This window comes from Prunus dulcis, chromosome 3 (assembly GCF_902201215.1).
Source record: "Prunus dulcis chromosome 3, ALMONDv2, whole genome shotgun sequence".
Classification (NCBI taxonomy): domain Eukaryota; kingdom Viridiplantae; phylum Streptophyta; class Magnoliopsida; order Rosales; family Rosaceae; genus Prunus; species Prunus dulcis.
This window is the reverse complement of record NC_047652.1, coordinates 4,422,579-4,439,839: the sequence shown is the minus strand read 5'-3', so window position 1 is coordinate 4,439,839 and position 17,261 is coordinate 4,422,579. Positions and strand designations below refer to the sequence as shown.

The 17,261-nt window shown below is 34.0% G+C and overlaps 2 protein-coding genes and 1 non-coding gene across 3 annotated transcripts; 2 read left to right on the top strand and 1 right to left on the bottom strand.

Moving 5' to 3' along the window:
* Window positions 1-309: 309 nt before the first annotated feature.
* Window positions 310-3,793, bottom strand: LOC117622450. Its single transcript, XM_034353115.1, has 9 exons — window positions 3,576-3,793; window positions 2,846-2,922; window positions 2,173-2,401; window positions 1,901-2,055; window positions 1,745-1,790; window positions 1,561-1,652; window positions 1,320-1,416; window positions 1,042-1,098; window positions 310-765 (listed from the first exon to the last, which is right to left on the bottom strand). The coding sequence occupies exons 1-9, from the start codon at window positions 3,747-3,749 to the stop codon at window positions 643-645; spliced, it is 1,050 nt and encodes a 349-aa protein (XP_034209006.1). The 5' UTR covers window positions 3,750-3,793; the 3' UTR covers window positions 310-642.
* Window positions 3,794-9,247: 5,454 nt separating this feature from the next.
* LOC117622411 (ethylene-responsive transcription factor TINY-like) lies at window positions 9,248-10,365 on the top strand. Its single transcript, XM_034353074.1, has one exon. The coding sequence runs from the start codon at window positions 9,378-9,380 to the stop codon at window positions 10,113-10,115; it is 738 nt and encodes a 245-aa protein (XP_034208965.1). The 5' UTR covers window positions 9,248-9,377; the 3' UTR covers window positions 10,116-10,365.
* Window positions 10,366-16,713: 6,348 nt separating this feature from the next.
* TRNAR-UCU lies at window positions 16,714-16,786 on the top strand. The gene has a single exon. It is a non-coding gene; the product is annotated as a tRNA-Arg (tRNA).
* The last annotated feature ends 475 nt before the right edge of the window (window positions 16,787-17,261 follow it).

Genomic DNA, 17,261 nt, shown 5'->3' with positions numbered 1-17,261 from the left:
ATTTTAAGGAGTAATACTTTGATTCTTCAAAATCTGAATACGTCCCTCAATTTCCACTTTTTGAAAATTAAGATGAGTAGCGCGCAAAGAGCAATACCTTGAGGTGAGAATTATAAATAACAAAATGTGGAGCAAGCTAGTTGGGTATAGCTAAGTTAGTTGAGCTCTTCCACCCCATTCATGCAAGTAGAATTTCGAAACCCCCTGACATCCAATAAATATTTGCTTGTACTAAAAACAAAAACGTAAAAAACAACCAAAAACAAAACTTAGAGGGAGGGATACCAATGGCAAATCAATAGACTTTAATAAAGGGGAAAAGAAGATACAATTCATTTTCTAACTTTTGGCCGATTTGTACAATTTGATTCGTTGGTTGTATTTATTTACAAGTATAGATGGGCTGCTGCCTTGTGAATGAACATTTCACAACTCAAAAGCCCTTGCAATCAGACTTGTCTACACGGGAATTGCATTGGACTAGAAACTTGAGGAAAATGTGCTGTTGGCTTGTCTCATGACCGAAGTAGCTAAGCTAGCCACAGGAAGATGTTTGAACTACTGTATCAGTTACTTTGCTTTGCTCCATGCATGCATGTGAAGTGAAGCGGTTTTGACATCGGTAGTTGAATTTTTGAAGTGCTACACTGGCTGCCCTCGGCTTTGACAAGATTTTCCGGCTGCGGTTGGCCTATATGCATGTGGATGCTGAATTATTACCAAGACAGAATCCATGGAGCTTTCATCACAGGAAGGTGTAGTTGGCTGCAAAGGTTCAAACACTTTTTTCATTAAATGATTTAATCAATCAATAACACTTATTTAATGCAGAAAATATACGTTCAAATGAAACTGCGAGGAGATGAAAAAATTCAGGTTCCCACAAAACTGAGGCCCTTGTAAGAACCAGCCAACATCAGTGATGCAAAATTAGTTCCATGAATAAGAAGTCCACAGTGAGTTGATTATGAAACACTCTGACATATATGACTACAGAGAGAGTAGAAAAGATGCACACTAGTTCATGTTCCTATTGCTTACCACTCCAATGTGCCATTCATGCTTCGTGAAATCTCTGAAAGTTTCTGCGTCCATTTCCTGCAGTGCCATGACTTGGGATTGTCAGAAAGAGAAGAGGAATAAATTATGGAATTCTATTTCAACTTCGTCATTACTTGCTTCCTTCCTTATTGGATTATAATTTTGAATCATAGGTATCAAAGCATGCCATACTCTTTAGAAAAGCAGTATGCAAATGTTTGACACAAAATCTTCTACTTTAATGTTCTCAGCGCATAAAAAGTTTGAAAATAACTTACAATGCTATAAATTGGAGGCACCACTAGTTCTCCTTTAGATTTTAAAGTTGGCATAACAGAGAATCGCGGTGCCAAGTCCCTTGACCTAAAAGTCCACCTGCAGGAGATGACCACATCAAAGAGCGGGAATGTGAGCAAACCCTTCTTGCATGCTGAACCTAGCTATTTGATAGTGAATTCAAAAGAAATCCAGAACTACATTCTTCATATGAAACGAACATTCACAGAAAGGTAAACATACCCTATGTAAACAAAGATGCAGAACTGAGCCCATTCTCGGACTAGCAAGCGAATCCAATAATTTTCTGATGAGTCATCCATGTTAATGTATATCTGAGAATCAAAGTGTTACTTGTCTCATCTATTTTCTGTATGGATTTCTAACCGTGTATATAATTATTATCACTAAGGTCAAGATATCATACCACAGTCTCTGCCATGGCTACTATCTGCATTGCACCTTGGAATTTTCTGTATTGCACATTTATACAGCATATGCGATTCAAATTGTGATTAAAGGTCAGGATATCTTAGAACCAGAACATAAAACAGCAGTATGCATGTCAAAATTGAACACATACTTGAACATGATGTACTTCGTATAGACTGCATCATGCATTGCATGAACATCCTCATTATCTATAAAACTTAATTGTTCACGCAACACTAACAGATTCTGGGATATGTGGTGGAATATCACGTAGAATGAAATGAAATAGTTAAGCAGCAATAGCACCTGAATCATGACATAGCAAAAAATTAGTACACGATGGTAAACAATTGGAAACATAAAAGAGAGGTATTAATTCCTGCATTTACCAGTGTAATGCATTAGTTTGTCAAAGAAACTCACAGAGAAATAAGGTACAGAAGCTCTGTATCCAACAAGAGTCAAGTAAAAGACACAGCCAAGGGAAGCAGTAGTGCGCCGCTCAGTTACTGAAAGACGCTCGCACATGATGCAGTAACCATGAGAGATGAGTAAAAAAGACACAAAAGAAGCTGTCTGAAAAATCACTCCTGTTACATACACTCCAAATGACATCCATAGAGAGCATATTTGAAGATGAAAGCATGAATACCTGCAAAAGTGACAATTCAAAATTTGGTAAGTGTGACGGAGGAAACAACAGTAGAAAAATCATTACAAAGAAGGCTCTGATGTGCTTACGTCCACAGAGATACACATGCGAAAGATAGCCTTGTCATATAATGCACACAATTTCCTATAGGGCTCATTAAATTATTGGCCTCATTAATTTGGGCATCGAAAATTCTCCCCTCAACAGAGATCTCTGGACTACCAGCAAATCTTTTTTGTTTTTTCTTTTTAATTGATGAGGAAAAATATATTAGCTTCAAAACAGATGAATTGTTAAGTCCTTCAATTGATTGTTCCAATCCCCCCTAAATGGATAAGGGTTCTTAAAATAAACAAAATAATTACTTTCTGAACATGCATTCTTTTTTCTTTTTGGGCATTGAATAGAACTATATTCTATTTCCCAAAGATAATAAGAACATACCAGAAGAGGAACGACAACGTAAGTTGCAAGGCTTTAATTAATGGAACAGATGCAAGCGTCCACTGCAAATTATTCGTCTGCTCTAGTTTAACCACAAAACAAAGCACAACAATTATAGAAAATAAGTAATTGCATCAAAGCCAGCCCAACAAAAGAAAATGAATCAACCAAGTAGAGTATTAACACACACTTGAGCACACTATTTATGAGATTTAAATTTGCCACTCTGTTTGGTTGTCCATGTCCAGAAATGTAGGCCAAGCAAATAATTTGAATCCAATCAAATTGCTATTTATGAAGCTAACGAAATAAAAACATACAACATTAAAAAAAAAATATATATATATATATATTCACCGTTTGCTCTTAATTATATACAAAAATTTCCCAGTAATCGAACAGAACAAAGATATTAAACATTTAAACCAGTTACCCTATAGAAAAAGAGAAGCACCCATTGTTTGGTTGCCTAGAAACTGAGGCATTGAGATAAATTTAATGGCTTTCATATACAATGTGAAAAAAACAAAACAAAACAAAAAACAAAAAATTGAAATGTGAATTCTTTAAACCAGACAGAGCACAGCCCAAAATCTTTTCAGATTTTTCTCTTGCAACCCAAATTATACGTTAACATCCTCAACATTACGAGATAAACAACCCAGAAATCAAATTTGGATTAAAATTTCAACAACAAAAAAAAAATTGTGGAAATGAAGGAAAAAGCGACCTGGAGATGGCGGTTGTTATAGGTGTTGATAGTCCAAGAGCAGGCCGAGACGAACCAGATGGACAAGAAGGCCAAGTAAACCGATGGCAGAGACCGATACGACTCATCCAGTCCGATACGATACGCTCCGATACTCTCAAATTCGGTCATTCTGCGAATCGGAAGCTTAATCATAAAAGAAGAAGCTTTAAGCTTCGCTAACAATTTTGATTTTTAGTTTTTCCGTTATGTTTTCGCTCTCTCGGCTTCTGTGCTTTATATATATCCCGTGGGCTCACACCACAAAACGTCATCGTTTTCATCCATGTATTTTAATACTATTTTTTGGGGTACTATTTAGGGCATTGAAAAGTATAAATTTAATAAAATTTCAAATTACTACCTACAAAGACCATGAAATATGAATATTTTGAGCTCATTTTGTTTTGTTGAATGAAAAATGTGCCATCTTGAGAAGGATTTATTTTTACTTTTTTGTTCAAATAAAGGAACGAAAAAAGTTAATTAGAGTCGAATTCTTATCGTGCGTGTGATGATGAATTTAATTTTTGTTAGTTTTTAGGTTTTTTTGTTGCATGTAATTGGGTTTTTCTTCTTCAGAAAAAAATAGCAATTTACCTACTAATTTTGTTTTTGGATTATTGAACTAAAGTGAAGAAGGTTATTAGTGAATGTAAAGAAGATGAGCCACGTTTAAGGAAAATGAAGTTGGTGATCCTCTCATGGTGTGTCATACAACAAACCCACTCCCCCAAAGTCTCCTCATTAGTAGGCCTAATTATTGGGATCAACTAAATCCACCAGAAGTGTATTTTTTTTCCCCCATGAAAATCTTATGTTACTATTTTTAAAGGGTTTAAGGAGATTTTAGAGAAGAGCCTGCACTGCATGGTCATCATGGGACAATATCTGTCATCTCTCAAACAAAGGACGTGGAGAGCACTCTTATTCAATATTCCTTTTCGATAGCTGGTAGCATTTCTATGGCCCTTCAAACAAATGGCCGACTATTTTGATTGGACAAAAACAAAATAAAAAGAAAGAAAAACAAAGACATCTATTATTATGCTATGTTGTTTGATTATCAATTCAAATTTTGTATTTTAAGACAAGTGGTTCGGATTAACGTTCGAACGATGAAAAATTATTGTCCGAGGAACAAGTGCGCATAACATTTCGTGTACAATGAATTAGCATAAATCATTTATATGGAAAAAAAAATTAATATACTATAAAATAAAATAAATAAAAAGGTAGGGTTTATTGAGGGATGCTCACCAAATCATCCTGGGGAGGACGCAGTTTATATAATTATTGGTGCGAGTATATGGCCAACTACTATGCAGGTAGATAGGCAACTCAGTTGACCATTTTGAATGCTTCCAAGTTCCAACTAAGCAGTTATGAAGAAAATCTGTGTTGCTATGCCTATGCTATGCTTTGGAATATGAGATTTTAATTTAGTTTGGTCATTTTATGTAAACATTAGGTGAACAAACTCACAAACAAAGTTTTTGTTCTTAAGCTCACTTCATTGAAATATACAAATTTAAATTATTTAATACGAATATATTACGAGTCATCACTGAAAAACATATTTGCCGATGATCTTAATTAGTTAATCTTATTCCAAAACATGTTTGTAATAGTCATGTATGCGGTCCTCTCATCATAGTCATGTAATAATATTGAAGCCAATTAAGATATTTGATTTCACATTTCTTAATTATTATAGGTAATCGTCGCAAATAATGAGTATCGACACAAAGTGAACAACGTATAGAAGGAGTCCCTAGCAACATTAGGCACGAATAAAACACCCAACTTGAGGATAAATGCTAACAAATTACGTATCCTTCTTCTTCCTTTTTCAACCAAATAAACAGAGTAAACATGAAGATCAGAGGTGGAGGTCAGGCCCCATTTAATGATATAAAATGAGCTTTAAAAAAAAAACTACGTTAAATGTCTTTGCATAAGGATAACAGCATAAAGAAAGGCAAAAAGACAGAGATTATATGTTTATAAATTTTATAAAAAGTAGAACATAGTAACAAGGCTTGATTTTTTATTTTTTTTGGGGGGATTTTTCTTATATAACAAGTAGGAGGGCAGGTTCTAAATGAGGCTCGTGGGCGAGCAACAAGTCCTTCGGCTGGCCTGATATACTCGGCCAAGCCCAACACTTAGCCCACTAGTCAAGTGGGCATCTGGGCCGACTCCAAATCCTCTTTTGCCTTCTTTTTTTGCCTTTTGTTAAACTTCAGCTGGTCATTTTGCTGCTTCTTTTTTTAAAAAAATAAAAAAAATTGTGAAAACCATTTGCTTCTTCTTTATACATGCATGCATGCATATAGGGGCGGTATGATCTGGATTGGATCGGTTCTGCTCTAAATTATGGCTGAATCAATTACAATATAATAATTTAGTTTGGTTCGATTTTGACAAAAATCATAGAGAAAATTAAACCAAATCAAACCAAATCAATTTAAGACAATTTGATTTGATTTGGTTTGGCTGGTTTGGGCCTAAGTTCAATTCTCCTTCCATTTGCATTTTTTCAATATTGTTAGCCCAATTACAACAAAAAAATTTACAACTTGCTACATACTTTTTTCATTTTCTAGAGTATCAAACTATCCTAAAACTTAAATGCAATAAAATTTTAAATTTCAATTACTAGTATAGCTACAATTTAAATATCAATAACTCCAAAGGTTCATCAGACTTCAAATTCAACATTCATATGTGGTTATTATCTAATTAGAGTACTATACATGTAAAATAAAATGGAAATAAATAAATATACAATTAGACAGTCCGATTTGGTTTAGATTGATTGACAAAAACTAAAAACTGAACTAAACTAAATGATATACGGTCTGATTTGATTTTTAAAATTGTTTAACTTTTTTCTAGTTAAAACTAAACCAAACTGATAGTTGTAGTTTGAATCGGCCAATTTCATGGTTTCAGCCCAATTGTAAATTGGCATCAAATACGACATTTGCAGCTTTGATCAACCACAATATTATCTTTTTAATAAATTATGTATCAAATGAGTTTTCATATTTCTATATGCCCAATTGCTATAATTAGTTGGCATGTCCTGTCCACAACAAATTACAACCACTTGTCAATTTCAAAAACTTGTGTAGGAATCAAAGCTTAGAGAAGAACATTTGGACCAATTCATACTTATTATCTTTCATGACCATATATCACTTAAAAGTGCAAGTCTGCTTAGTGGAGTGATGTCTTCAAACTTGCTTCGAAAATTAAAACCATTTAAAAAGGGCAGGGCTGCCTACTAAGAAACAATGTCTCTAGTTTCAAACTTTTTACCACGTGAAGAAGAATTCGATATTAAATTTAAAAAGTAATGCTCATTGGTCTTTCTTTTTTATTTCTCATGTACCAAACCCTAACTAGAGCCAAACACATGTTTAGTAATCTGACTCACGTCAAATTATTTTTCTTTAATCTTATTTTCTTCTTTTGTTTTTCCTTTTTTAATTATTTAAAAAAGTTATTCGAACTTAAAACATCGTGTTCACGGTTCATTATTAAAAATAAAAATATCATAAAATTAAGAGTGAGTTGGTGTTTCTTACTATCTATTTTCAAGAAAATAGAATATGTGCATCCGTTTGTTAGTTGGTGTTTCTGACTACTAATTTTCAGATTGTCGCCAAATCTGTAAAAGTTTGAGGGGAGAAGTGGGTGTTAATGATAATTGAATTTCAATGCTTAAGATATGTTGCATGTGCTTCCGTGGGTTTAAGAGACCTTTCAGTTTTTGAGAGAGAGAGAGAGAGAGAGAGAGGCAACGGAGTAAGGGGTTGGGTTGGGTGGGTGTTTTTGGCGTCTTTTCTGTCCTTTTTTGTCTTTTTAATTTCTCTATGGTTTAGTTTTATTTTGAATGTGAAAATTGAGTTTTAAATCCAGCTGTAGAAAAATATATATTTGTTTTTATTAAAAATTGACACATGATAAATTTTGAATGAGAGTATCATTAGCTAACGTGGTGCTACGATATCATTCTATAATTTTTCCAATCACTAGGATGATATCAACATAGGAGATAACATAAATAGTACAAGATGTTGTTTTTATGTAGGCTTTTTTTCTTTTCATATATACTTTTCTTTTTCAGTGCCTTGGATTAAGGAGATGTTGATTTAGCTTATATATAGCACCAAATTTTGGATCGTGATTTAGCTTTAGCCACTTTTTTATGTTTTTGGATCATGCAATTAGTTTTGTAGAAATAAATATTTTTGCTCACCACTTTAATCTTAGGTGTACCTTCACCATCATTTTCAATACTTGACACATGTCTCTTGGCATAACCATAGTTAACTCTTTATTTTGTATTTATGCAACCATAGTTATATCAATAGACGCATGTCAAATGTTGATAAGAGTAGTGAGGTACATCTTGGTTAATAAGACAGAGGAAAAAGAAGTACAAAAAGAAAGGAACTCGTCTTCTTCATCGAAAGTAGAAATTGCTACTTTCATGTAAATCACTGTTTGAGGAGTGTGAATACCTTTGGGAAACATCCAAAAATGTAATGAAGACAAGCAATCAATAAAGATCATTACAAAATACGATTTATATCCAATATAGCACGTATGAACACATAAAAAGTACATTGTGTAATTTTTATTTAATGAATAACTCCGATTGCAAACTTTGACTGGATATATGAATAAGTGATTGCTTTTCAAAATTGGCATGCACATGCCATCATGGTCGCAATGACAGAAGGAAGACAGGTACAATAGTTGGTAAAATTGTTGTCTACTAAGAACTTGCTCAAGTTATGAAATTGATGTTGGTTTCTTGCCAAATACAAAATTCCAAACCTAATTCATGGACCTGACCAAATTAATGTTCTAGGAACTTGTACCATGTAAGTACTGATTTATTCCAATGCAGCTATAAAAAGAATATACCGAACCCAAAAAGAAAAAAAGGAAAAAAAGATGTGCTCAATAAGGCTTTGTCATGTGCTTATTGGTGATGAGGTAAGATACTCTTTCATAATGTAATAATAATTAAAGTGGGAACGGGTTTTGAACAAAGCAACGGACAAAAGGAACGGACCTTAAACGGACAAAAGATGAGAGAGAGAGAGAGAGAGAGAGAGAGAGAGAGGGTTCAAACTGAGTGGTAGGCTAGGAATGGGTCATGTGCAGTACAAGTGGTGGAGGGTCCCAAACACCACACCATTGTATAGCAGCAACGTTCGATTGAATTTTCTGCAATCCTCATTTGTCCACGTCTCTCTCTCTCTCTCTCTCTCTCTCTCTCTCAGACTCTCTTTTCTTTTCCTATGTATCTTTCTTTTTTTCAATTTTCTTTCTCTTAAGTTTTTTAATAGAAGATTACTAAACCCTTTCTTTCTCAGATGATATAAGGGTAAATATTTTTAAACACTTGATTTACAAGTCCGAACTGGTAAAAAAGGGAAGGAAAAAAAAAACATATTTTGAATGAAATTGTTAGGGGGATTGTCATTGTTATAGCTAGTGAAATTGACAATGGTGGGTTAAGGGTCAATGTGAAGGAGCGTGTAACCCCATTCCCTATCCAATTCCCTACAAAAACCCCCCTCCCTTCTCATAATTCCCATTCGCTCTCTCTCTCTCTCTCTCTCTCTCTCTCTCTCTCTCTGAATTTATTTTTCTTATATATATATAATTGTATATCATCAATACAAATACATTGTGCGCTACATATTTTGTACACAATTATACATCAACTGGGTAGTTAAGGTCTCAAGTTGGTTAGCAATGGCAGCAGAACCCAACAATTCAGAATTAGCTCAAAGCTCCAGCAACTCATCTTCATCATCTAGGTTGTTGCAAACTCATCCCACTTCACCCTCAAACTCACTCAAGACCAAGACCAAAACACACAAAGCTTCCTCACAGCATCAGCAGCAACACCAAGTAGCACTCAAAAGAAAGAGAGACGATAACAGCAGCAGCAGCAGCAAACACCCAGTTTACCGAGGAGTTCGCATGCGCAGTTGGGGCAAATGGGTGTCAGAAATTCGCGAACCTCGCAAGAAGTCACGCATCTGGCTAGGCACATTTTCAACTCCAGATATGGCGGCCCGTGCGCATGACGTGGCTGCCCTCAGCATTAAGGGCAACTCGGCCATTCTGAATTTCCCAGAACTGGCAGAGTTGTTGCCCCGACCGGCGTCCCGGAAGCCTCAGGACGTTCAGGCTGCCGCGACTAAAGCGGCAGCCATGGTTCATTTAACTTCCACGTCATCATCCTCATCATCATCCTCCTCCTCGTCTTCGTCGTTATTGGTGTCACAGTCAGAGGGTTCGGAATCAGAGGAGCTAGGGGAGATTGTGGAGTTACCCAACATTGAGGACAGTTTCGACTCGCCCGAGTCGAGGAACGAGTTCATATTGGTGAATGACTCGGAGGATGGGTGGGTGTATCCATCAATGGGGCTTGAGGGGGTTGAATTTAATTTGTGGGGTTTTTTCTCATCGGATATTGGCAGCTGAGAAAACTTAATTCCAAGCACCTTTGAAGGTTCTAGTAGTGCGGGGGTATTCAAATGACTTAATTGGTGTGCATAGCTTTTTTTTTTTAGTTTTCTTTTTCTTTTTTCATCTTTAGAAGACTACTGGTGATGGTCCCATATAATTCCTTCTGCAATTTGCTTGGCTACTTTTGCTAACTCATAATCACAACTGTCTCTGTAATATAATTCACACAATTTGATGCTAGCTAGCTATGTTTCTCTTTATTTAATTTTTCTCTTATGCAGAAAATTAATTAATTAATTATGTTTTTTTTATAAACAAAAATTTATAAGAAGATTGACTACTCCAATCACCAGCGTCAAGATACTCTACTAATTTGTTTGTAGTTTTTCCATTAATGGTGAATATTGTAACTTTCGAAAGGAAGATTTAGCATATGTAAGGCATATTCTTTCACAGTGAACATAGCTTATAAATCATATATGTAAAAGTCAGTGTTATTCCTAACTTATAAACAATTGCTAGTTAGCTGCAATCATCGCCATAATCATGATAGTTAACCACCAATGCGATTATTTCTCTGCCCTACCATGGACTTGTGTGCATGTGTTTATTGCGAATGTGCCGAGTTTTGACAAGTAGGTAGATGAAATTCAACGTTCATAGTTAATTTCATACGTGACGTATAATAAGTCGGTGCACAATCATACATACACAAAATTTATTCCTTTTATTTACTATTCACGACTTTATGTAAATAGTTGTTTGACACACTGCATTGCATCCGGCCTAAACAAAACTTTTCTTCTTCCACTCATTTCCCATTCAACTTTATTTTGAAATTTGCACTAGTATTTACTGCTGATTTGTTTCTTTTGGCCTGCAATTATGGACTAAGATGATGACTCTTATTTAGACAAATTGGAAAATGTACCGTTGGGAGGTTTCGAAGTATATATTGTCATCACATACAACTACAAATGTACCGTTGTGCACATTGAAAATTATTCGAGTGACGACTTCTGCATTACGAGGACAAGCATGCGACAAAATAATTGGAATATGTTGCAACTTTTTATTGGCTGGGGTGGGGCCAGAAGATATGTCACAAATATTATTTGGATTGTAATGGAAAGAAGTTTCCAGGAGAACAAACAGAACGCTAATGCTTTTAAACCATGAATAAGCCGTCAAAAAATGTATACAGAGCCTGTTCTCTGTACATATAGACCTTTGAGTTTTCCTTTTCATGTTTTTATTTCTATTTTTTTATTTTATGTTTTATTTGGAAGGTTATTCGAGCAGGATGTACATATAGCGGGATTAATATAAAATTTGTTTTTGACCGGCTACTTAGAGAATGAGACGTGGAATAAGGGATTCATAAAAAGGACCCACTTAACTTGGCAATCTATTATGTCCCACAAAGTATCATTGATAGGTTGTGAGCCTTCAGCACCATGGTCTGTCTATCGTGATTGAAGACCACGTTTCATTAGAGATTTCTCACAGGGATACGTGGCATCTCCTCAGGCAATGCCCACTGTCTCACATTAAAATCTCACTCAAAATGCACATCTCTCAAAATCTATAAATAAGGGCACAAGTCCCCAAAAAGAGGTAACCTAACTGTGACATTCGGCTACTTAGCCATTATTCTGTCCATATCACTATTCACTTCTTACTTTGCACTAAGTTAAGTATCGAAGAGCCTTCGGCCAGTACCACACCTATGCTCAAGGACTCATTGCTCGTTCTTTGTTTCGTAGCCTATCCACCCTTCTAAAGAGCACGCAGTGCAGAAGGTAACATCATCACTAAGTTGGGTCCAAAAGTATTCGACCATTTTTGTGCATCAACAAAATTAGTGAAAAAAAAAAAGTCAAACGATTTTAAATTTGAATTTGAAATAAATTAAAGGTGCATATTGTCACCAAGTTGACATACACTTTGTTAGGGACTCAGCACAAATGGTCACGTAATGAAACTTATTTTATTTTATTTTATAATATTTTTTCAAGTACAGGGAGGACGAATTCAATCTTAGAACATCTAGTGTACACAACTTCCATTCTAGTGTACGAATTCAATCTTCTCGCTCCAATGGAATATTTTTAAAACTATATAACTAGAATTGGTTGGTACAACTTCCATTTTAGTTTACACAATTTATTGTTTAGCATTAGCATCTGTGAGTATAAGATCTTAAACTATTTTAATCTTAGGTTTATTGTCATTTTCCAATAGTGCCTTCTCGAATAGTTTTGTTGTTTTAAGAATGATTTCTTGAAGAAAGTCATTGCGTGAATGAATTAAGACTCATGCTTAATTTATATTTAAAAGAGAATTACAACGAAAAACTTATTTTTTTTAAATAATTATAAATTAAAAAAAGAAAAAGAAAAAAAAGTCACAATGATACGTTCATAACCACACACGACACCTAAAAAACCTAAGTTGCTGCTAGATCGTCTGTCAATCTCAAAGTTTACTTTTGGGGGACAGCAAGGCATTCTTAGACAATTTAGGTGCGAAAAAGGATATTTCTTTTGGGACAAAAGAAAATGACATGAAATTGTCCGAACTCTAAAAGAGAAGATATTTTTCTTCTTTTTGTTCATTTTTAACAAGAGGACCATATAGTCACAGCTCACCAAGTCTTTCATTAATATATAACAAGGACTTGTTATCGGTCAATTCTTAATGCCATAGTTGATGATTTTACATAATAAATAAAACGCATGCTTATGTAGTTACATAGTTAAATAAAGGTTTATGACTTTTAAGGGATTTTGTATTTTCAATAAAAACTAATAAAAATAAAAATAGAAAGGAGGGGTCTTGCATCTCCTTTCTTGTCCTTGAATCTTATTTTCCATAATTTTGTCATTTATGCTTTAACTACTTATTAATTAGGTAGGTTAATCTAATTCAAACATGGTGTTCTTCGTGATTTTGGCTAATTAGCGTTTGTTGTTGATAGATATTTTATGTCCTATTTAGCCATAATCAAGATATTGTCTTATTATTTGACTTTTTTTTTATATAGAGATTTTCTATCTAAACCCCATACTTCTCTTAGTCCACCCCATGTTCTAAGTTCATCCCAACTTTTAATTTAAATTTTCGTAATTTTTAAGAAAACCCCGCTATCTTCCCAAACTATCCTCAAATACACTCCAAGTTGAAAAAATAAGAAATAAAAGAAATTTTCTATTTAAACCCAACAAGCTACCCCCAGAGGAGGAAATACGTTATGCAAGCTCTAATGCTAATTCTATCATTACTCATTTTCTTCTTTTGTTTGGACCCACAAGTGGTTGTTGAAAACTTTGTATGTAAATGTTTGAACAAATGATACCAATAGTGCCACAAAAGAGGAGCTATACATGGATGTATACAGCTTTGGGGAGATCATGCTGGAAATTTTAAGCAATGGCAGGTTGACGAATTCATGAGCAAGCATACAGAGCAAGTCAAGGGAAGTTGTTCTAAGAGAAATTTACAATGAGAATGAAGTTGGTACGAATGTTCCATGCGAGAGGAGATAAAACTGGTACTTGAGGTTGCTACACTTTGCACTAGGAGTAGGCGATTTGATCGGCCATCAATGGAGAATACATTGAAGCTTTTATCAAAGTGGAAAATCAACAAGAAAAATAACCCAACTATTGAAGCAGCAGCAGTAGCAGGATTATGATTTTAGATGCATACTAGAATTCTAGAAGTGACAATAATAATACTGTTCCCAGCCCAAAAAAAAAAAAAAAAACCACAAACAAATGGAACCCTAAATCCGAAATTTAATATTTTCTAGAGAAAGAGAACAGCTTTACCAAAACATCAGGTATTAAAAACAAAAAACAAAAAAAACAAAAGCAATCAACAAAGGGAAGAAAATAAGATCATTTCATCCAAACAATCAACAAGTATTTCCATCAACTCCCACACAAATTTTAAAGAGACATGCTCGTCAATGTTCTACGTCTCTGGCAATATGATGTAGATGAGTTTGTATTTTTCTAAAACTTGATATGAAGAGTGGTGGGGTGTGTATATAGATGTACTAGGGTTAAGTATTAAGTTGGATGACCTTTTTTGTCTTTTTACACAATAATAAAACTTACAGCTTAATGAGTTAAGTATTGGGGTGAACTAAGAAAAGTGTGGGGTTTAAATATAAAATCTCTTCTTTTTTTTAGCGCTCTGAAATAGTATCATGAACTCTTAAAACTTAGTGAAAAAAAAGAAAGAATTGCATGATGACTATTTTGGAGTCTAATAATATAAATAAACCCTACACCATTTAATTTCTATAAACAAACCCAAAAAAAATCCCACACAAATGACTGCTGGCCTTATTGAATTGAATTTTGATTATTAAATTACTTTGATGCCCTATTGAGTGTTTTGGGCTTTTTTACGAGGTTTTGAGATTGTGTTTGTTTTAAAAAATCGATGGCAATTTTGCAATTTAAAAGAAGTTAAAAGTATTTTTGTTATGTTGTAAATGAGCTTTAGGTGTGTTTCTAAAGTCCATTTCATATAGGTTTTTTTTTATAAATAATTTGTACTCATATATTGGGTACATTAGTGAATAATAACAATTCCCGTCGTAAAAAGTTAATAAATAAATATATATATATATATATGTGTGTGTGTGTGTGTGTGTAAGGACAAAAGAAAAACAGCGTATGTTTTGAATTTTGCTTTAGTCAATGGAAAATTGGGATTCAAATATACCTTTCAACATTAAACAAAGAAATAACCTTAGACCAAGGAGCTAGTTGTGTTTTCTTATGCATTTGGCTTACTAAAGATTTTTATTATAAGTTGTAACGTTTTTGACATCTTGTAAGATATTATCCATTGAGACTTGGTGTGGAAGTTTATGTGAAATCTCTCAATTCGTAATACTAATAACAATGACCAAGGTATATTATATTAGCTAGACTACTCCGAGCACAAGGCTAGATCCATGATTATAGTAGCCAATTACATTCAGTTATCATATAAATTAGTTGATTAATTTCCCTGAATTAATTGGCCTATGACGGTGGACGATCGGCCGGTGAGCTTACTTTTTTTTTTTGCCTTGCAAAAACATGTTGCCAAATATATAATGCAACTTTGCACATGATGTTCAATCTGATTATATCAACCACGTGTGTACCAAATTGAATCAAAAGATTGGTAGTGCATTTGGTAGGTGATGTAAAGTGATGGTACACAAACTGAAATATTTGGGGGAACATGATAGCTTCTGTGGTTTGAGGGTATATAAAGATCACAGTTGAGTTTGAGAATTGAATCTTAAAAACAATCTACAATTACCAATAAATTTAAAAAATATACTCTATTACTAATGTTATAAAACTTAAAACCTTACAAAATGAGCTGTTTTCTTTTTTTTCCTAATTTCTTCATTCAACATATATGCGACAAGAGTCGAACTTTCGCCATAAATATGTTGGAATAGTTTGTCCCAACTCAATATCTAAGATAGAGTGCCAACGGATCTAACTCAGTTAAAAAGAACATCGACTTATAGACTAGTATCTCAAGTTCGAATCCTCCATGACATTAACCCCTTCTAATTTTTAATTTTTACAACAACAAAAAAGTTGCAAGAGGAGTAACATCCCATTCCTCAAATTGAATGAAGTTGGACCCACTGTGATGGCCATATGGTCTTCTTCCACTAAAAATCTTCTTGGAAGTGGGAGAGATTCGTCAACCCAATTAGCTGTTTGATCATAGCGGACTGTCCCACTGGTAGTTCACTCTGAATCAAATGGATATAAAGCTCAGTTTGCATAATGATCTCAGCATATAATGTGGATAATTTGGTGGGTATAATGCTCTAATCAATGTCATTATAGTAGCTCAAACAAGCCTACGTTTTCCTTTCAATAATATGAAGATTTGTTAAACATATGTGTATATGTGTTGGAATTCAAGTTAATATAATGATGAACAATAATTAGGTGCATGCCTCATTTATTCACCTTGATGCGATTAACGAAACTTTGCTATACCTCTTTAAGAAAATCGTTTGATTAGTTATCTATATGTATCTCTAAATGAACAGTTCATCACGAGAATTTTAATTACGAATGACATTTTATTTTTCTAAATATAAGTTGAATTGTACTCTTAATTAATCTAACATATTGCTCATTTTGTGAGTGCATAAAAGGAATATAGAACTTTTCCAATGCATGCATTGAATCATTTCTCTTGATTGTTGACATATTGAAAGTCGTCATGTTGCAATGAGGTTGCCACTACACCGACCTTCCCGTTTCAGAAACTATGATTGGATACCTTATCTTTGCTCCACTTGTTTGTTTTTGCATAAATTCATAAATAATTGGATTAGTAAAATCTTTAGATCAAGCACAAAATATTATATTCTCAAAGCTGTCTTGCCACAAAACATTTCATTCTGAAAAATGATTGAAAAGACATCATGAGAAGATTCATGACTAGCCTATACATGCAGTTTGGACGATTATGATTACCATCTATTATTAGTATTATCGTCTAAAACTAGTAATTTATTGTGTCGTACATACGCGTTTAAGTATCAAACGAAAACGGTTGATAACAACCAGCGCCCATGGCCTAATGGATAAGGCGCTTGACTTCTAATCAAGCGATTGTGGGTTCGAGTCCCACTGGGCGTGCTTTCTTGTCTTTTTATCCTTTTTTTTTTCTTTTTTTTTTTTTTCTATGCATCAATTTATGCTTCCATTTTTTATTTTTTATTTCTAGAAACTTCATTTTCAATCAACCTCTTTTATTAATGGGTTCCGGGAGAACATGAAAACAGAGGGAAGAACTGAATCCATACAGAAATATCATGTCCAAACCAAATCGTAGCCAAGCTTTAAACTTTATGAACCATACAAAATTGACAACATCCAAGGTGGTTCTAACCTTTTTTCTCTTTTTATATATGATATGTATAAATTTCTATTTGAATTATATGCTTTAAATAAGAGATACTGTATTCTATTAAACTCACAAACAAAATCATTTTTCCAAAGGTAGGAATTTTCTTGTGTTATTTTACGTTCGCCTTGGGTCTTTGTATCAAATGACTTGACAATTATTTAGTTTGTTCATTAATTATATGATGTTACACACATCATTTTTTTT

Bases quoted from the DNA above. Each gene is read 5' to 3' on its own strand.
- LOC117622450 (XM_034353115.1), bottom strand. From the start codon at position 3,749: ATGATTAAGCTTCCGATTCGCAGAATGACCGAATTTGAGAGTATCGGA. The intron at 2,923-3,575 runs GTCGCTTTTTCC...AAACTAGAGCAG, and splicing joins ATAACAACCGCCATCTCCAG to ACGAATAATTTGCAGTGGAC. The intron at 2,402-2,845 runs GTATGTTCTTAT...TCACTTTTGCAG, and splicing joins ACGTTGTCGTTCCTCTTCTG to GTATTCATGCTTTCATCTTC.
- LOC117622411 (XM_034353074.1), top strand. From the start codon at position 9,378: ATGGCAGCAGAACCCAACAATTCAGAATTAGCTCAAAGCTCCAGCAAC.